Below are 21,077 nucleotides of genomic sequence, written 5' to 3' on the forward strand. Positions count from 1 at the left end.
GAGGAGAGGGGCTCATTTGATTGGTGTGATGTGTGTAAAACCCACTCCACGCCTTCTCTCCTCCCTCTTTCCAACTTGCGCAGGTAGGAGGGACGGAGGTGGGAAAGAGGAGTAGCTGTGCCAGGGCACACGGTGTGCCAAACTTACAAAATCCGCCTGGCCACACCCAGTTGGCGAAGCGCAGGTGCACTGCGCCTCTGCCGCGCCCGGTCTGCGAAACTAGAGCCCTATGTGTTTCCCTTAGCATGTAGCTACATGTTGCAGTTTAGTCTTGTAACGTAAACAGTTGCAGTAGTGCGCCTTAAGCAGATGACTATAAAGAAATCCGTTATGATCTGACGTTAGCTTGGCTCGAAAGTAGAAAAAAAAACCCTGCTGGAAACAGAAATGTCTGAGGCTTTAGCTCACAGGGATTACTTTTACATACGTTTACCTCATTATTGTTAACTTTGGCCATGTTTATTATGAAAATCAGACGTTGTAACATTTTATATATGACAAAAAAATAAGGAAAAACATAAAAGGTCCCCTTTGAAAAAATTAAGTTTGTAATACACACACTGCTCTGTATTCACAAATAAGGAAAACATACACTGGTCCGTTGATAATGAGGGCCATCATGACGTTCATATCAGCGATGTACTCCTGCAGGTCTGGATATGGCAGCTCCAGCTCTGTGCTCCTGTAAGCAACATCACAACATAAGCAGGAAACTCTGTGCTGCCAACAAAATGTGTGACACAAGTCTATAAACACACACAGAGGACTAGAAGATAGAGCATGCGAGTGATTCATCTTAAATATCTCACTTTTCCATAATGTTCCTCGTCGTGTACACATGCATGACACCATCCACCATCTTGCAGCCGTAACCCATGTCATGGGGCATGCTGGCAGGGTCCTGGTTCTCATAGGGGTGTGTTTCAGAAACAGGTGGGTGCACTGTGGCATCTGAGAGGAGACAGAATGTGGCACTGTGTCACGGCTCTGAACGAGGTGGGAACGCACATGCAAGTGAGGTCTGATTTAAACAGCCGGCACGCTGTGAGGGACCAGTCAGGGGTGTGTGACAGATGGATTGTGAAATCTGTGGGTGTACCTGGTTATATCTTAATGTGAGAGTGCGGCACATGACACTGGACATGATTTATATTCACATACCAATATGAGATTACTAATTCATTTTTAAAAGACTATTTTTAGGCCTTTTTTTGCCTTTTGATGGCAAGGGTGAAGAGCGACAGGGTAGGAGGGAGAGACAGGGGCAATGATGCACAGAAGGGCCACAGGTCTGAATCAAACACGGGCTGCTGCAAAGGATACACACTCACTCTACCAGGTGAGCAAGATGTCACCCAGATTACCAATATATTGCTGAACTTCTCCGCCCCTGTTCCAGCTCTTGACCTCTCAGATCCTCTGAACATTGTCTTTTAACTGTGCCGCGATCGAGGCTGGTGGGTAAGGGAGATCGTGCCTTTGCGGTAGCTGCTCCAAAGCTTTGGAAAAGCCTCCCACTCTCAATTAAATCCTCCCCCACCACTGACACTTTTAAGACAAATCTTAAAACGTACATGTTTTCAATGGCCTTTGGTTGTCACGTTAATGGGAGTATGCACAGCTGCTTGTAAATGGGAATATTAGTGGAATATTTATTTTCAGTGGCCATCTAAACAGCTTAGTAGGAACACTGTCTTTTTCAGAATAAGGACAAAAACCGGAATATTTTATGCACGCAAACGTAGAGAAGCAGTAAATCCTCAAATCTGAGGAGCTGAAACCAGAAGATGTTTTGAGATTTGCTTGATAAATTACTTAAATACTTTTAATCAACCACCTTTAAATTACCATAATTGTCGGAGATTAATTTCCTATTGCCTAATCGTTTTTTGTTGGGTTTGCATGACAGTTTTTCAGTGTACAGGATGTGAGGCTATCACTGTGGTGGTGAACATGAGCACATGTTCAAGTGTACCTGCAGTGGCTCCAGTCTCTGGGATCTCCTCCTCATAGATCTCTAAGTCCAGAGGTCTCTCACTCAGCTCCTGCAGGTAACGAGCCGTGGTCCTGCAGAAACTCTGCAGCGACAGACCCATATACTTCTGCCTGATGAACAGAGCTTTCACCACACATTTGGCTGCATCCAGCAGATCTGTGAAGGGGACCTTGATGAAAGAACAAAAGAATGTTCATGAATAACACAGAAAAAATAGGTGTCTTTATCAGAGAGGAGGTGTTATCGAAATGTGAGGAAAACCATGAAAAAAATTCTGCGTGAGGTGCTTCTACTGAGAAAGACTTTCTAATTCTTCTTGCATTACTGGGACTCTGACTTACCCCACATTTCTCCTCTCCAGAAATAGAGACTCGCTGGTACTCTCTCTCTGGAACCAGCTCTCTCTCCTGCAGGTCAGGTGCTTGGCTCTGCTCCTTCATGTATCTTAATAACAAAAAACAAACAAATGATTTAAATTATTTTCCATTCTCGTAGTTTCAGATAAACATACTGAATAACAAGAACACTGCTGCATACGGCCGAGGGAAACACTCACTCGAGATCTGTGGCACTGTCAGTCTTCATGAACTCCTGTTTGGCTCGCAGGAGGATGTCAGGTTCATATCTGAGCACAGAGAAGCTCATCATTGTTTCAGATCATCAGAGCACACTCTAAACAACCTTCTTACTTTTCTGGCACTTACTTGACATCCTGGCTGATCTGTCGCTCAAGTCGATGACGTCTCTCCTCCAGCTGTTCGATGGGGCTATCCTCGGGAAATTCATAGGGGGCACTGCGCATCTCACTCTCTGCCAGAGTGCGGGAAAACAGCTCCTTCACACAGACAGCAAACAACATTATGAAAGTCTACACATCCAGCCACAAATCAGTTTAAAGTTAATCTCAATGTTCTAGTTTATCAATCCATTGAGCACTAACCTCAGCAATCTCCTTGTACTTCCCGTCCATAGATGTACGCAGGTCTATAGATTGTTTCAAGGCCACAGGGATCCCAGGCAAGGAATGCTGGGTAGTGAGGAGGTGGCGGGCACCGCGGAGCTCAGCTGGAGATAAAGAGGAGGAGAAAGAGGGGAAAAAGTCATAAAATGAGTGAGAAAACTATGAATCTTTGGAAGTATTGAAGAATGTTTCACCTAAAATAATCCAAGTCTTAATTTGAGGCTCAGCACATTAAAGGGACAGTTCACTCCCAAATCAAGAGATCAGATGTATCAAATGTAATCAGATATATTTTTTGGCACTTTGAGCACCACAAGTCGAGCCATCTAGTACTATTATAATCAAGACAAGGCAGACATCTCTACGACTGATATCACCACCACTCAGCAACTCACATCAAAACAATGTAGACTGAAAAACAGCGCTACAGGTAAGAGGAAAAATATGCTTGATTTTGGGTTGAACTGTCCCTTTAAGGCCTGAGTATCTTGTAATTATAGTCAGAAAAGTAAGTCCCTATTTCAGTAGCTATACAAACAGACACAGCAACTAATTTCAGTTCAGAAAGATCATGAATCAGCCTTGCTTGCAACAGCTGCATCCCATTAACTGTCAATGAGATTATCAACCTTGATAAAAATAGAAAACATCCTCTCATTTCAACCGGCATGGAAAAAGTAATCTAGACACGACTGTGAATCAGCTAAGCTAAATCAGTTTGATGAGAGCACTCTGTCTTTATTGTTTTTCATTCCTTCTACGAATAATTAATTCACAGTGACCAAACAGTCTGCAGAGACTTGTTGTTCCTCCATCAGTGGGCCTTTACACAACAGTGGAGGTCTGAGCTCAGTGGCTGTTTATGCCTCAAGACACAATGGACCATTCAGGTACGGAGCCCATCAGCACATACACCGGCTAATACCCTCCACTGTTGCCACTGTAGGACTCATGTTTGATACAAACCCAGCAGTCATGGAAAGGAAAGAAAGGAAAGTGACTACTGGGTATGGTCATTGGAAAAAAGACTTGGGAGAAGGACAGCTGGTGAGTGGATGCTCAGAGGGACGGTTGTCAACAGCGATGAAGAAAACAGAGATGTTGGACAACAGTGAGAGGAGACAATGCCTTCACTGCTGTGCCCCCCCCCCCCCAGGTGTATATTTAGAAGACTGTCCGCAATGATATTAATCTTTCCCCTCGAAACGATGCACCTGCCACTGAAATATTCATCATCCTGGTAAATATTTCATCCCGTGTGTGCTAGAGTGTCACTGGGCCTGTCATCAGTCAGCTTTTATAGACCATACACACAGGAAGGTCATACTGTAGGATACCTGCCGTCCGTATTGTCTTTGTACTACTGTGCCCCGTCTAAATTAAGAGTCTGATTTATTTAACACAGCATGTCTGAGTCTGTCTGCTCTGTGGAGACGGTAAAGGAGACCAGAGAGGCCAATTAACTGGGCCGATTAGGCCTCTACAAAAAGCTTCATTAAAGGCACAAAAACACTCGAAGAGGCATTCAGAACGGGGGCTACAAAGAGAAAAGAGGCGTCGGTGTTATCATTGGCCCGACCACAACTCTTCACATTATTTTATCACCTTCTGCTTAACACTGTCCAATCAACACATCCCACTCAACAAGTTTGCCTGCACCACAAGGCAGACATCAAAACATACACAAGTATTTCAAACTGAAACACTTCAGCGAACACGGAGGGAAACACAAATTTCGCCAGTGTATAAATATTCAAGTTGACTCGTTCTTTGACCTTTTAAAGGCAGAATAATGGAGGTCCAGCATTGAGCTTTAAGTCTGAGTAAGTTTAAATCAAACAAATGACACACAAATGACAATTTAATGTCCAAGGAGATGACTTCTACATTTCATCGGTTCAGCAGTGAAGTAGTTTCAAAATAAGACACGAAATGACATGGAGTGGTCTTTCCTAAATCTGGTCCTGCCTTTGAAGTAGATCTGTTAATTTCAGACAAGTCTTAGGAAATTACTTTACGTCAGTTACATTAAGCAAATTTAAGCCTACCTAACTCTAGTTTTAGTGATGCATAATCATCATAATCAAACACCTGTCGACTATGGCTATTCCCGAGCAGCGCATGTGCTGCTAGGAAACATTGTTAACATTGTCCCGCTGTCTTGCTAATGTGCAGCTAATCATTAATCATTTGCGGTGACATTATTATAACGGATGAGGACAATCGAGATATGAAAATGAATAGAGCTGTACAAAAGAGGCATGTCAGTAATTGACTGACAGCAGCTGGCAGGTGGAGCTCCACAGGTAACATGAAAGGAGGGAGAAAGTAGACAAACTTGGCTGCAGCTTACAACTCATGAATGAACAGTCGGTTTCCTAGCAGCGGTACTAAGAGTGAGGACCACACCAGCGTCTGAATGGACCGAAGTGACATTTGCAGTTAAGTTTATATGCTGGTGCATAATTTCTAGCAGCTAATTTTCTAGCTATCTAGCGTGATAACTGACATTGGCAGTGCACTTTTCACAGGTGAACGTCTGTTTGGTCGCTCGTTCAACAAGCTGAGGTGAAGGATTAGATGTGTGTTCATGTTTGCAAAGTTATCTGAATAAAAAGGAAACTTAAGCAGAAAAGCTAATGTAGAGTTTCAATAAAAAACGTTTAAAACATTTAATGCCTCTGAGGGGCGAACGGCGAGTACTTTTCGGACGCGTTTCTGGGCAACAACAATTTTTCTTTGAGTGTGGTGACCCATTTATTTTCACATGTGCTCACCTTCCCACAGGTAAAACATCATCTTTCCATAATTCATCTTAGGTAGGTTTCCACTTAACAGTTTCAGAGTATATCACAAGTTAGTGTCCAAGTTTCCATTCATCAATTTTAGTTTCCACGCTACAAACTATTCATGCTGCCACACTTCACTGTCAAAAAACTGTTTGCTTACTCTGTCACACACCTGCTGCTCATCACCTGCACCTTACCTATATTACTTGTGTTTTCCTGCTCTAGTGCACCACCCCGTGTACAAACAACAAAACTGCATCTACAGTATTTACATGTAGTCACCATTAGTTAAACATGAATCAAAACAAATACAGGCTATTATCAGGCTGCTGATATACAGAAATGGCGAGACTTTGACTTAAAGCCTGCCCCTGATGAGGCGCAAGATTTACTTCCGGTCTCAGTGAGAAGAAGGCTTAAGCCGAGATGGTGCAACTCACTTCAGCAATCAATGAGTTGAATTTAATAATGGTTTGATTCATTTTTCAAGCAAAAACACCAAAGCTTCCCTTATTCCAGCTACTCAGTTTTGAGAATTTTGTACCCGCATTATATAAATACAAATTCATTATGTGGGGGGTTTGAACTTCTGGTGGAACAAAACAAAAAATTTAAAGACTTCATCTGAGAAGTTAGGGCTGTATCATAGACCTTTTGTGAACAAATAATCAGTACTGACAATAATCGTTACTTGAAGCCCTAGTCAAAAATTAAAATGTGAAAGAACAAATGTGTTTTCTGCAAACATTACGGAAGAAACTCTATTGGACACATTTTGTAAATAACTGATATAAATAAAAAATAACACCATTAAAAGAATACTATTGTGGGTCATGGCTTGATATAATATCCATCTTGAATGAATAAAAATGAGAGCACATGCTGTGATGCCAAACTGTCCCCCAGTGTTAGTCACAAAGTCCACAAAGTCAAGCCACCACAGATAGACGCTCCTCTGGTGATAGGAGGGACCACGTCTGTGTAATGTAATGGCTGGCTAAGACGTTATCTCTGCTGTCCGTTTGGGTGCACATCAATTTGCTGTGATAACAGTGGACACTGGTGTGGAGGACAAGAGGCGACCAGCGGCAAAGACATCCATGCTGGGCCACAGCAAAGCCGAGCCTAGCCAAGCCTACCGGGCCCGGAGCTAATCCCCTAATGGCTGCTATATTTGGATCGGTAGCATCTATGGTTACATAACAACTCATCCCCCCACAGTTGGAGAGCAAACCACTCAGAAATTAAAGTCAGCCACGTTTCACTTGAACATATACCACATAATCTGGGTGGCGGAAGCTTTTATTGATCTAATAGGAGCAGGGGGAAAGCAGCAAAATGCAACATGAGTGAAACATGTGGAATCAGATAGTTCAAGACATCATCTTCCACAGTCTCAAAAAGAGGTCAAATAGTATCAGCTTGCAGAGGGACTTCCATTGCATGCATATTTCAGTAGCAATACAGGGAGCTGTGGTCTAACTCAAACCGGATGGTGCGGTGTAAAAGCTCCTCAGGGATGAGATTACAAGTGGAAAGTTATCTGAAGCCTTCACAGGCCAGAGGGGACCAAGACGTCAGGGCTCAAGAGACATCGTGTGGAACCTCATCTGCAGCACTGTCAGACAACAAGAATCCCTGTACATACGACTCCCTTTCTTTAACCCCTACTTTCTCTGTTTTCTACCACCACGCAGGCCGTGCATCATCAATCACCGTCTACCTGCTTCCATTGATGATACAGATTTGGTACTCAGCCCAGAAGTAATGCCAGTGACTCACAGCCTCGGTGGCAAATGTCTCACAGCAAGAACCATTACTTACTCACAGCTCACATGTGTCAGTGCTGCCGGGAAAGCAGGAATGTCAAAATAAACACTGGAGGTTCATTCTGATAAGTCATACTTTTGTAAGACTGGGTACTGTTTGAAATTTGTCAATACTAGTGCTAAAACACCACCTCAGTTTCAGTATGGATAACAAAATCGTACTTTCTCAATACCTTACTCTAACGAATAAAAATGTTTTTTACTGGAAAAAAACAAACATGTTTCAATTTAACAAAAGAAGGCATAAGTCTTAAATATTACAAGTTGTCTAAACACAAGCACGTGTGCAAGAATTTTGCCTAAATAAAATGATCTAAATCTGGCTTTATTTTGATTTAATTCAGGAACTATATAGAAATAAGATTACAAATTTCACCAGAAGCTTGAAGCCATTTTTCAGTATTTGAGAGTTTGGGCTTAAAAAACAACACAAGTTCAATATCTAGCCCCAGTTTTTAACGCCAAAGTATCAAATCAAAGTAGTTTGGCTTCCACAACTAACACATATGAAAAATCAGATAGAAAATGTCACTTAACACTCCAGTGTTCCACACAATTCAGCATAACAAGCTAAAATTGACTGCTCACTATCACGTATCAGTGCCATGTCCAAAGGACAAACACACACGCATGGCAAGGAGAACGCAGCGGAATTTAATGAAGCTCTTCTGCTCCGGCACGCTGAAAGGATGCTCTGAAAGGATGCGTACTTCTCCAGTATCTCTCAATGACTCTGGAATCAAACAGCTTACATCTCTCAAGAAGTGTAATCAAAATCTTTGGTTCAGTCTCTGCAGCTACTGAACTGAACGTCTGCAGGCTGATGCTGGTATTCAAGTAGAAACTTCTTTACTGTGTTTCCTCTACTGCTGTCAGCTCTCTCAGTTGAACCATAAAGAGAAGAAATGCTAAAAATACAAAGGCAGGATGCCCACCGGCCATAAAAACAACCTTCTCGATCAGATTCCACAGTTGCAGGTGTAGTCAGCACTATGTATCGATCTGCTCCGCTTCTTTGTGCATAGTTGCACCTTTACACCATCTCCAAAAGACATGAGAAAGCTAGTTTGTGGGGCAATCAATCGACACACATTCTCCTCAGCACACTAAAGACAGCAGTGCTCAGGGCTATAACACAAAGCCGTCAAGGGACAGGCAGAGGAGAGTGGCACTGAGTGTGGAAGAGGGAAAGGAAAAGAGGGGGGAGGGTTAGAGGAGAGGGTTATTTGTGCTTTTGCACAGGATGAGGGTAGTGGAGCGTACCTGTCTCCTCAGAGCCTGCGTTAACCAGCAGCTAGCAGGGCCGAGAGAGGAGAGAGAGACAGAGAGAGGGAGAGAGAGGCTGTCCTGGCAGGGAGATGGAGCATGCCAAACAGCAAATGGCCCAGGATGGCGTCTGCTGTCCTTTCAAGATGGGTTAAACATGATGGGAGGGAGGGATGGAGAAAAACAAGAAAGAAACACTTCAAACACTCAGTCAAATGACAAAAACTGTCAAAAACACGCACATACACTCTCACATAAACACACTCACAGAGTCAAAGAGTCATCTCCTCTGTTCCCTTAATCTGTCCCTGTCATACATACAAAGAGCTGGTCCAGCAGATCCATGAACTCCCCCTCACATCCCAGTGTGTGACCCCCCTCTGCTCTGTCTGCCTCCTGGTTCAGGCCAGCTGTCGCTGCACTAGCTGCCTCTGGAGCTGATCCTCCTCATTTAAATGCCTCTGACATCTATCTGGAACGTACCACAGGAGGGAGAGGAGGCGGGGGGGAGACGTCGCACATCTCCGGCGGATGTGAGCTCTCCTGCTGTGAGTTTCTCTAACAGCACCCCCCTGTCCTCTACGTTATCCTCTGTGCTGTGTTTTGCTGTGGGGACCATGTGTTCGGGATGTTTGTGTCGCCTCTGTGTGTGTGTGTGTGTGTGTGTGTGTGAATAAAATGGTGCTGGCTCAGCGGTAAGGTTGGAGATGTCATGGTCCTTTTTGGCCAGCTGAATAGAGGGAGTCTGAGGGAGACGACTGTCTAATGAATGAGACCTTGCCTCCGTGTCCTCTCACGTGAATGAAATTAAAGGGCCAGCACGTTGTCCCCATTATGGCTGCAGCAGTAATTTCTGGAACCTGCTTTTCCCATGCTACAAACACAAAACTGTGTGTGCGCTAAAACTGATGAAATTACACATTAATAATTCAGTAAACTGATGCAATTTCAAGACACAGGATTATTTGTGAAATCAGTCATTGTGTTTGCAGTATGTGAGTTTCCCTGCAGTCATATCCGTTCTCTGATTATACTTATGCACTGAGTGTAAATTTGCTCTGGATAACTGCAAAAGCTGCACACTCGAATTGCAAAAAGATTTTACTGGACTGCACTTTATTTCTGTTAAAATCTATTTAAAGCAAAGTTCTGAGTGTGTCACATCACGGAAATGTGTGTTATTAACCACTGAGAAATTTAATTTAAACAAAAATTAGGTTTCTAAATTGTTTCTCTGCTCTGCAACGCTGGAGGTGTGTCTGCACAAGAAGCTGAAATGAAGATCGAGCTGCTGAAAGCTACAGACTCTCATTAGCAGTTATCCCAGTACAACAAAGCATTCACACATCCCCAAGCTGAAGAACAAGTGAGTCGCTGCGCAACAGCGTAGTCTTCTTCAGCATCTAACAGCAGCGAATGTTAGCACAAAGCACACACACACACACACACACACACACACACACACACACACACACACACACACACACACACACACACACACAGCAGTGAGCAGCAACTGGGTAACCATTCCAGCTAAAAGACTGTTAATACAAGTTTATACAGTCCCGGCATTTAACAAAGATGTTTATCCTTGTGTTTATTAGACTTATAATGCTACCTTGCCATTCACACACAGGTGACAACAACACTGATGGTATGACCTCTGATGCTAGTAGTAACATAGTTCTTATATATTAGGGGAGGGGTTATGATAAGGAAGGCTCTAGTGTGTCATTGAGCAATAATTTCAGGATGGCCCAAAAAATCTTGGACATGAAAATGGTGAAAAACAGTTTCACTCCACAGTGCAGTTCAACACATTTCTCAGTATCTTCCCACATGTGTAATGATGTTTGAGACAAATCTCTTAATTCACTTTACCCAGACTTTAAGATCTGGATCGAAGCTTCCAGTCAGATCAATACGCTGAAACATTTATCTGATGTTCCTGACCTTTAATTAAGTCAAGAACAGGTTTGAAAGAATGCCCATCACTGGGAGCCTAAGTGAGCTTTTCAGAAAGTGTTACAAGCCTTACAGACAAAACTATATTGATTAAATCTGTTGCTGGCCAAGACTGAATTCCATTAATTTGCAACCAATAAGTAAAAGAGCACAATCAACCTCAGCTTGTGTGAAGTGTTTGCACTGCCTGTCTTATCTTCTCTTGCTCAACACCATCTAGAGTTCAACTTAAGTTGCTTAACTTAAAACTCAAAGTTAAATAAGAGGTCTTTACCTTTACCCTGACACAGAATCTTATTTAAACATTTGTACTGTTTTTAAGAAATATATTTCTTAATTTTCAATAAGATTAATAATCTCAGGCACTTGAGTTTCTAGCAACTGTTTCTCAAACAGAAATAAAAAGTAAATTTGTTTAGGATTATTTCAGTACGCTAGAGAATATTTACAACAGCAGGACAGTGTTTGTCAGACGGAGTCAAAATAAACTACAGCTCCTATGTTTATTGTCTCGTAGGAACATGTCAGTCAGTGCAACAGTGTGGCTCTCTGATGTGACAACAGCAGAGGTCTGTGAGACAGAGGGAAAGGCTATATTTGGCTTTGGATACACAGGTACACAAAACCAGATCAATTTATTGTTAGTTTTGGGCAATTTCGACAATCATTTTCATCCTCCTTACAAGCTTATGGAGAGAGCTGCTTTTTAAACAGGAGCAATCCAGTTTGAAAATCACTGCTGACAAACTGGACAGAAAAAACTATGAGCACCGCAGAGAGTCAAATGCAATTTGGCTATGAGCAAATTACCGCTCTGCCTATCAAGGTGAAATTACTGTGTTTCTTTCCAAGGCACTTAAAGCTCAAGTAGCTTTCAAGAGAACTAATCAAATATATGTGGCCCCGAGAGGAGCACAATAAACGTGACTGCTGTTCACTGATTTATCAGCTGCATTTATTCAGACCAGGCTCCATCTGATGGACGAACGCTGCATCACACACAAATCAACACGAGCTCGTCATGGTGTTAGGGACTCAGTCAATAAAGTAGTTTAGAGTTTAAAGTAGCAACAAATGCAAATACTCACAATATAGGTACAGTACCTAAAAACTTTAGGCGACTTAAAGGGGACCTATTATGCTCATTTTTTGGTTCATAATTGCATTTAAGGTTTCTACTAGAGCACATTAACATGGTTTAATGTTTTTTTAAAAAAAAATGTTTTCCTCATACTCTCTATGCTGAAACAGCTATATTCACATTCTGTCTGAGACGCTCCATTTTTTTTGTGCCTGTCCCTTTAAGGCCCCACTTCCAAAAAAGCCCTGTCTGCTGTTATTGGTCAGTGCTTCTGGGTCTTGCCCACCTCCCCAGCCGGGGAATGACTGTAATGAGAATAGCAGCACTTTTTAGCGTGAGAAATCACCAATAAAGCTTCTAAACACAACCCAACATGTTCTCACAGGAATGTGATGCGAAATTGGGAAGAAATTTATAACATCGGCAACCAAGATTACCTGTTTTCCTAACGTTAGCATGTGGCTTCATGTAGCAGTCTAATCTATGTAATGTAAACTTGCATCACGAGCTGAAGTCAGCTTGTCCCAAAAGTAGAAAAACGTGTAAAAAGAGTATTCAGAATGGTCTGAAACCTGAGGTTTTTGCCCACAGGGATTTCATCTATATACGTTTACCTTACTATTTGAAACTTTGGTCACATTTGATATGAACATCTGACATTATAGTGTTATGGCCTATACTGTATATGTCAGAAAATAAGAAAAGCACAATAGGTCCCATTTAAATGCTGTACTTAAGTAAATGTACCAAGTTACTTTCCCCTACAGATTAAAAGGAGCCGATAGATAAAACACTGCAGTATTTCAATCACTAGATATTTGCTTTAATTTCAGATAATGGCCGTGGCAGCATGCACTCTACCTTTCAAACAAGGCTCTGGCTCTCCACAGTTCAGTGTGTTGCAGCAGCAGCTGGCAGCAGCTTTCTTTGAAACCTCTGCATCACCACACCATAAATATAAGCAACAATACAATCAGAGGTGGTCCCACCCACAGGACACAAGTCCATGAGACCTCTAACAGGCTAGATGTAGGTTCATAGGGGCAGCAGAGACACAGACTACTATACAACAGTACGCAATGCAGATGCACACAAGGAGTGACTCAGCAAAGGTTATCGAAAGAGGGTGTGTTGGGGTGAAAATGCAGGTGCTTGGTCAATCATTATTTGCACAGATTGCATTACTGAGGGGAGTGACAGGAAACCTAATTATTACTGCTGCATTCATGACAAAGACTCCAACATGTGTGGCCACATAATGATGACAAAGAATGACACAAACCAAAGGAGGCGTGAACAAGATGTGGGCGAAGTACAGTGTGTTCAAAGGTCCGTCATCAGCTTCCTGTTCTGTATAAATGATCATTATGAATAACTAATTGAAAGCTATTTCATATTTTATGTTATGACCGTATTGCTTCCTGTAGAGGTGGAAAATACTTCTATTAAATACTGTACTTTTTACTTTACTAGGTTTATCTGACAGCCATAATAACTTCTTACTTTGCAGATTACAACTGATGATCAATCAATACCTTTACTGATACTTTCAGTACTTTATTTATGTTGGTACTTGTGTACTTTTACCTTAGATTTTAAATGCAGGACTTTTACTTGTACCAGTAAAGAGGGGTGTAACGATACATCAGTCTAGATCAATATATCCATTTAATGATCAAGGATTCAATATTATCAATGCACAGTGAGAACATCAGTATATATATTTTGTCATTTTTAAGATAGGACTTTATTTTTAATTTCCCATGGCACATCTGTGTCTCCATTTCTTCTCAAGCACACCGTTTTCCTAAACATTCAAACAGACAATGACAAGCAGCCAAGAAAAACGACAATGAGGATATTTACTGACATCGTCTCTTATCGATCACAAACTGAACTGAATCAAATCAAAATCATATCGCGGCATTTCCTGATATCAGCAAATACTCTATTGTTGTCCAAATAATCAATAGCATATCATGATGAAACTTGTGATTTACACCCCTACTTGTAATGTAGTATGAGTATTTTTCTACATTTATTTAAGTTCAGGATCTGAATACTGCACATTTCTGTTTCAGAAATGAGAGAATCCACATTAAAGTATTAAAGAAACAACAGATGTATTTTAAAAATGTATATATTTTACTCTTGAAAAGAATTTATCGTGTATTTCATGCGCTCTCATGAGCAGTCATTATCTGCTTATGTATCTGTAAAGTACTTTGTAAATTTGTTTGCAAAGTTCTATTTACATTATAAAGTTATTTGTTATAATAACTTTAATAACTATTATATCTTCAAACAGATTGGGTGTTTTTGCTATTGCTGAATCTAATAATGGCTGTTTATGACATTGTACAAAGCTAGCAAAGCAAGCAAATATACTGCTACATAAAGTTGTTCTCACATAAAATAATACATGATCAGTTTATGAAACATGAAGGATTTTTACAGGTTTAACTAATTAACTGCATATAAAGCGATACCATTTTAATGCTGCTTAAGCATTAATGCATCAGTTATAGTAATCTAATAATATAATATCTTATAGTTTAACACTGGAAGGAGCACCACCTCCTGTATAATGAGTATATTTACTTTATTTAAAATCAGGAATATTTGTATTCAATTTTAACAGGATTACACGATTCATAATTACAAAAGGTATCAAACTTAAAGCATATATATGATGGTAACAGCATGAAATCAAATCACAATCCTCCCCATTCCACTAACAGCTCGAATAATGTCCTCCATGTCCTGAATAGTACAAAAAATGTCAGATGAGCTGAGAGTCAGGCTCAATATTAAAAGAGAGAAGGAGAGATGGCTATGTAAAAGGCAGGTTCAGTGACAAAAAGAACCAAGACCAAGACACAAACACAAAATCTTCAGTTTAACTGACAGCTCCAGTTTATGAGTTACAAATTGAGTAGCGTATCTTTTCAAGATTAAGGCAGGACATAATGTCCCTCAGCCACTGGGCATAGGTGGGTGCGGCAGCATCCCTACATCTGATTAGAACTGCCTGTCTGGCCAGCAGAGAGGCAAAAGACAGTGTGCTGCGTTGGATCGGAGTCAGGTGTACATCATCCTCTCACACAATACCAAAGAGGGCAACCAGTGGGTTGGCTTTTGATACTTAAAGCACTTTTTGTGATGGTACTTGTGTACTTTTACTGTAAATTCGGTACTTTTACTTGTAATGGAGTATTATCTATATTTGCCTAGGCAAAGAATCTGAAAGTCACACACTGCTGTGCTAGAAATGAGAGAACACGTATTTTACAAATATCAAGTTTTAAAGAAACAACATATACATTTTTACATCTGTGAATTACTTTGTAAATGTGTTTGCAAAGTGCTAATACAGTTTATAATTATTATGATTATAGACGGTGTTAGTCTTTGATATCACTGAGGGTAATACTGGCTGTGCAAATACACTGCTACATAAAGTTCTTGTCATTTGTCCTGATTTAAGTGGTTCAACAAGTGTAAAACAGCACGATGAACAGAATAGGCTAACTGGTGAGTGGGTGGCGCTCTAATCTGAGAACTACCTTCTCACAGCCAGAGAAGTGATTCACACACTGCCGTTCTCTTCAGAGTTCACTCCACAAAGCCTGCAATAACGTGCTAAATATGGACAACACTGTGCCTCAGCGCTTCACATGAAACCGCACAAGACAGAGAGGAGCTGCAGCAGTATATTATGTGCACCAGGGGTCCATAACCTTTTAAAGAAAGCTGGGAGGGATTCAAACTCATTTAATGTTGATTAGATGCTGCTGTGGCCTTCCACATCTATTCCACTCTGCTGTGCTGTTCGATCGGTTCATTAGACTGGATCGAAAGTTCAGGATTCTTACTGAAACAATCTAATACGATAAAGCTCCTCAGGCGCCCAATTGTCGATTAAGACAATCACAAGGCAGACGAGTGAAATAAAAGTGTCAGACGTTAAATAATTTATGCTCCTGTTATGAGTGATTGCAGCAGAATCAATAATAGCAATCATTTTATTAAATATTCATCGAGCACTTAAAGACATGATACTGGCAATAATTCAGATAGTCCGTCTAATACAATCTGTGTACTGTATCTACAGCCTGTTTTCCCTGCACGTATTACTGTTTACACAGGCCACACTGTATTATCTGTCCAAAACTAGATTAGTGCCCTTTTAAAAAAACAAAACAAAAGACAATGAGTCATCTAAATGTCATCTTTGCCTACTCAGATGGTTCCCTGGATGCTTTAACAACATAAAATACGAATGTTATCTTACTGTGCCTCTGCAGGGACTTTCTAAATCACACCCCGGAGACAGAATCTGTGCACAGTCCTTCATGTCTAGAAAATGGAAAAAGAACTCTGTCTGTCGAATACAATAGCCAAGACTGCCTCTCATTATTCCAGAGACTATTTACTCCTACAGAGCAATCTTTGTAATAACCACCATCAGCTACGGAGCGAGCTATAAATGAGGGTAATCACAGAGAGCATCCAGATCGGAGGGAGGGGGGCTGGTGAATCACTCAGACCTCCAGCTGTTGCATTTATTGTCAGGGTTCAAAATTAATCTCTGAACATCTTGACAGTCACCGTAATGCCACGGCATGTCACTATCGGTCTCCCTAGTGGGAGCATGACCTGGGTGATTTTTAAAGATACAGCATATTTTTAAGGTTTGCATGTGTTATGTAATTATAATATTTAAAAAAAAAACTGCCAATAGAGGGAGATTATATCATCTGCTCCCAACACAAATAGATCCAAGATATGAAGATTTCAAGATATCAAGATTTAAGTGTCACTTCCTTCACACAAGTACACCAATATCTCTCATTAAATGCAGGATATTAATGTAACCTGAATGAACCTGTGAGAAAATGCATTTAGCTTGGGAGATGACACTGAATGAAGGGAGGAGGGGGTATTTAAATGGCTGATATTTCGTCATACGGTCATTCTACGCTCTTTGTAGTTTGGATGAAAGGCTGACCAGTGTGTGCATACATCAGAGTGGAGGCTAATCCTCTCATTCAGTGGGGGATCAAGTCCCTGAGGTACCAACCTACATATTCTCTCCAGGCCACACACTGCCATCAGGCTGAAAGAAAAACACTGTCATCACATTTGTCTAAGCAACACATGGCTGCTCTCAAGGGAAAAGCCCGTGTATATAGCACCCTGCAAAATGTTTTGAAGGGGTGTCACCAGCACATGGATCCTTCAAGTTAAGACATGAAAACTTACAATGTTTGAGTTTTCACCTCACATCAACAAGTTGTGCTACATTCCAGCAACATCAAAATGGTTGCATGCAGCATTGGCTGATCATACTGCAAATCAATATCTGTATGTATGCATGTTTTGTCATTTGTAAAAGTAAGCATGACAATAAGGGATGAAAGTAAAAGCAAAAAGCCAGCACACTGGCATGAAACTGCAGGGTGTGAATCCTCCACAGAGAGCATCTTCTGCTACTCCTCCCCAATCAACAGGTTTTCATTTCCCCAAACTACTTACAGAGAGAAAGTATTGCACCCTCTTCTGATGAGTGTTTTCTTTCACTGATAAATAATCAGTAATATAATGGTTCAAAAAGTCAGAATTCACATAACAACAACAACAACAGTCAAGAGCCACAGCACCCCGGGCTCATTTCATTTTATGTGACATTCCTCCTTCTGTTACAGGACCAACACACTCAAGCCGTCCTTCCTCTTCAACCCCGTACTCCCTCCACTCACCTGTGCTGGCTGCATACTGCAGGCTGCCCCGCTTCCTGAAGGGGGAGAGGGGTTTGCTTTTGGCGCCAGCTGCAGTCCCTGGGGGCAGGTTGGAGGACATGATCCCAGGTTGTGCGGTAAAGCTTGGCACGGATGGCAAAAGGAGAGCTGAGTGAGTCAGATCTGCGGAGGACGGAGCGTCGGAGAGCTACGGAGTGAGAGAGGAGGAGGAGGAGGAGAAATGAGAGGAGAGGGAAGAGATGAAGCACAGATGCTGGCAGCTTGAGGGGCTTCGATTGCAGTCGGCGCGAGTGTGTGTATGGGAGCGTGCGCGTATGTGAGCGTGTATGCTACGTGCCTGTAAGCGGGTATTGGTTGGTCCAGCGTGGGGCTGTGGAGCATCCCTCTGCAGCGAAACAGACCCCGCCCCCTCAGAGAGCCTCTCTCGTGCCTGAGCTGCAACGCTGATGGAGGGGCTCGGCTTCCCCCCTGCCACACACACACACACACACAGTGTATAAAATACACATACACAGCAGCCGCAGTTCTGCTGTTGCCATGACAACCACAAATCTATGTGTGGGCCAGCCAATGGGGAGAAAAGTTGTGATTACAGTAGAAGTGATAGTACAGTTGAATGCTACAAAGAAATTTGGCAAAAATGTTTGTGAGCAATAGACTTATGCAATAAAAAATACAGATAATAATAATCATTATTATAATAATACACAGCAAATAATTGAAGACACCAAAACACTGGAATTTGTAGCCATGCTAGAAGCATTTACTTATGGCAGTGTCAGTCTGTTGGTCGACCACTTTCATCCAGACAAAAAAATCTCAACAACCATTGGTTTACCATGAAATGTTACAGCCTACAGACATTCATTGTGCCAAGAGGATGAATCCAACTGACTTTGGTGATCTGCTGACTTTTCATCTAGCACCACCACAAGGGGAAAATACCTTAAATTAAGAATATGTTACTTCTACTGCCTAGGGCCAATCAATATTTCTGAACTTGAGCTACTCTATCTCAAAGCCAGAAACCAGAAAAGTAAGTCTCAAACTTGTGTCTCAAGGCAATTGAATCGAACGCAACTGGACTTGGTTTTGTCTTAGAAGACGTTTCACCTCTTATCCAAGAGGCTTCATCAGTTCATGCTTGTCTGACTAGGCTGGAACTAGTCTGACAAACTGGTGTGGAAGCACCCAGGTATTTAACCTCTGGGGGTCTTCACAAGGCCAATGATGTCACTGGTTTGTTAGTGCTCCAATGGTGTGTCAACGACAGTCTTTGAAACTCCTGCTGCAACGCTGCAATTGGAGTCGTTAGAGTCACATGAGGCCATTTGTGAACGACCATTGTTTTTAGAGGTTAAGTTGTTAAACCTCCTGGGCAAGGATGAAAGGACAGCATTATAGGTGGGGGATAGGTGGTGTCGCAGACCTCCTCCTCTATTGAGAGATGGCTTTTCCAGTTTCACATAGATGGCTTCTTTTACACCTCTTTCAAACCATCTGTCTTCCCTGTCCAAAATGTGCACATTGCTGTCTTCGAAGGAGTGTACTTTCTCCTTGAGGTGTAGATAGACAGCTGAGTCTTGCCCTGACGAGTTAGCCCTTCTGTGTTGGGCCAACCACTTAACAAACGCATGGCCCACTCCTTCGAAGACAGCAATGACATTTGTCGTTTTGACTTGAGTATCTCAACTACAGTTACTTGATAGATTGCCAATAAATTTAGTACAAACCTTCATGTCCCCCTCAGGAAGAGGTCTGATGATCCTCTGATTGTTCATCAAGCTCCATCATCAGGTCAAAATGTGTTTAATACTTTGATTTATGACCGAAAAACAACTGCAAAACTAACGTTCATGATATTTCCCATCAGCCTCAGCTGTGCTTCTTAAAAGCTAACGGCTAGCCTGACGTTAGCGCTAAGGCGTTTGTATGCTAACACGATAGTTTATAGCATAAAAAATGACGTCCTCCTTAATTAGAAGGACACTCTGTTTTTATAGTTTAAGTTGGTGAACAGGGTAGATATTATATCGGTAACTCCTACAAATTAGCGTGTTATCATGGCCATGGTAAGCAGGATAGCATGCTAATGTTAGCATTTAGCTCAATGTTACTCTGTCCTCAAGTTCAGCCGGTTGCTTATTGTGCCATTCATAAAATAAATAAATAAACCAGAAAATAAACGATTAAAGGGAAAGCCAGCTCACTGACATGAAACTGCAGAGTGTGAATGTCGAAATCCTCCGCAGAGAGCATGATCTTGCTGTGTGTGGCTCTCCTAGTTTCGCTAGGTGATGGAAGAAAAACTAAATGAGGAAGCACTTGGATCTGACAGGAAGGTAGCTAATGAAACACTAAATCTAATATTCTCTTTTCTATTATCATGTGGAAGTGGTGAATTATTAACTGACAAAAGCTAGATTAACGAGACAAATATACATTCAAAATACAATTAAAATTCAAAACTGTCAATCACTGTAAATTCAAGGTTGATAGCATTAAAAATAGCTTGACATAGGCTACATATATTTGTCATTTATGTACTATTTTTTGGTGTGCAACTGACAAAGAATTTCATTAACATTTAATAGTTTGGTCTGCAACATGTCAGAAACAGTAAAATTCTTCACAATCCCAATTTTTATAAATTCTTAACCAACAAAATTACAATATGTAAATCAATTAGTCATGCCATGTTACCTGGAGTTCATGAAGAAAACTTGCTTCCAGGGAAAACAGTGAACATTTAAATTCATTTAGGAGATTGATTGGGGACCACCTTGAACAACAGCAAAACTACATCAAAACATTGGTTTACAAACTCTCAGACAACTCCCCCAGTATAATCCAAGTCTCATTTATCGAGTTGTGTGTTCAGTGTTTCCCAAACACATGCATCTTTGCTAAAAAGCCGTAATATTGGAGTCTGGTTTTGAAGAAGAGAGCATAGATAAGTTGTTCTTTCAGTTCATTTTTAAATAGTAATATTCCAGCAAAAATGTTTGGAAAGTAATGAGCACACCACTGGATAAATTAAACTTGGGTTATATGGCAAGAGTACCTAAGCATCAACCTCCAGGGCTGAAAAATGAAGCCAACACTGAAGTGCCAAAAAATGCAGTTCATTGAAAGGCCACTTGAGGCTGGCTCTAAAATCCAGTCAATCCCCATAGACCACCATGTTAAAATGCCCAACTTTACAGCAGAAATAAACATTTTACAGTCTAGTACCAAAGCGGTTTTGGTCTCTATAGCTAGTTTCAACATTAAGCTTAACAGGGGGGGGGATTTCAATGTAACTCATCCATTTAGATTTTATCAAAGCTTGAAGTTGCGCAAAATAAAGGGTTGGCCACTTTGAGTGACAGGCCGTCTGCTGATAGTGTCCTCAGCTTCGCAGTCAGATCCACCCCTCACTCCTCCAC

General features: G+C 41.4%; 1 protein-coding gene across 7 annotated transcripts in view; it reads right to left on the reverse strand.

Moving 5' to 3' along the window:
- ampd2b (adenosine monophosphate deaminase 2b) overlaps positions 1-17,770 on the reverse strand; it is a 26,580-nt gene extending 8,810 nt beyond the window's left edge. The window contains exons 1-9 of one of the 7 annotated variants that reach the window (XM_050065861.1): positions 9,110-9,265; positions 8,839-8,974; positions 2,937-3,061; positions 2,701-2,831; positions 2,553-2,621; positions 2,338-2,440; positions 1,976-2,165; positions 810-951; positions 593-682 (exon numbers count right to left, since the gene is read on the reverse strand). In XM_050065861.1, the coding sequence (XP_049921818.1) occupies positions 593-682; positions 810-951; positions 1,976-2,165; positions 2,338-2,440; positions 2,553-2,621; positions 2,701-2,831; positions 2,937-2,966 (755 nt within the window). In that variant the 5' untranslated portion in view covers positions 2,967-3,061; positions 8,839-8,974; positions 9,110-9,265. Of the gene's footprint in view, positions 1-592; positions 683-809; positions 952-1,975; positions 2,166-2,337; positions 2,441-2,552; positions 2,622-2,700; positions 2,832-2,936; positions 3,062-8,838; positions 8,980-9,109; positions 9,266-17,649 lie in introns of those variants that run through there. The other 6 variants (XM_050065863.1, XM_050065862.1, XM_050065864.1 and 3 more) reach the window with 6 other exon arrangements.
- Positions 17,771-21,077: the final 3,307 nt, after the last annotated feature.

The sequence above is a fragment of the Epinephelus moara genome, chromosome 16 (assembly GCF_006386435.1).
Source record: "Epinephelus moara isolate mb chromosome 16, YSFRI_EMoa_1.0, whole genome shotgun sequence".
NCBI lineage: Eukaryota > Metazoa > Chordata > Actinopteri > Perciformes > Serranidae > Epinephelus > Epinephelus moara.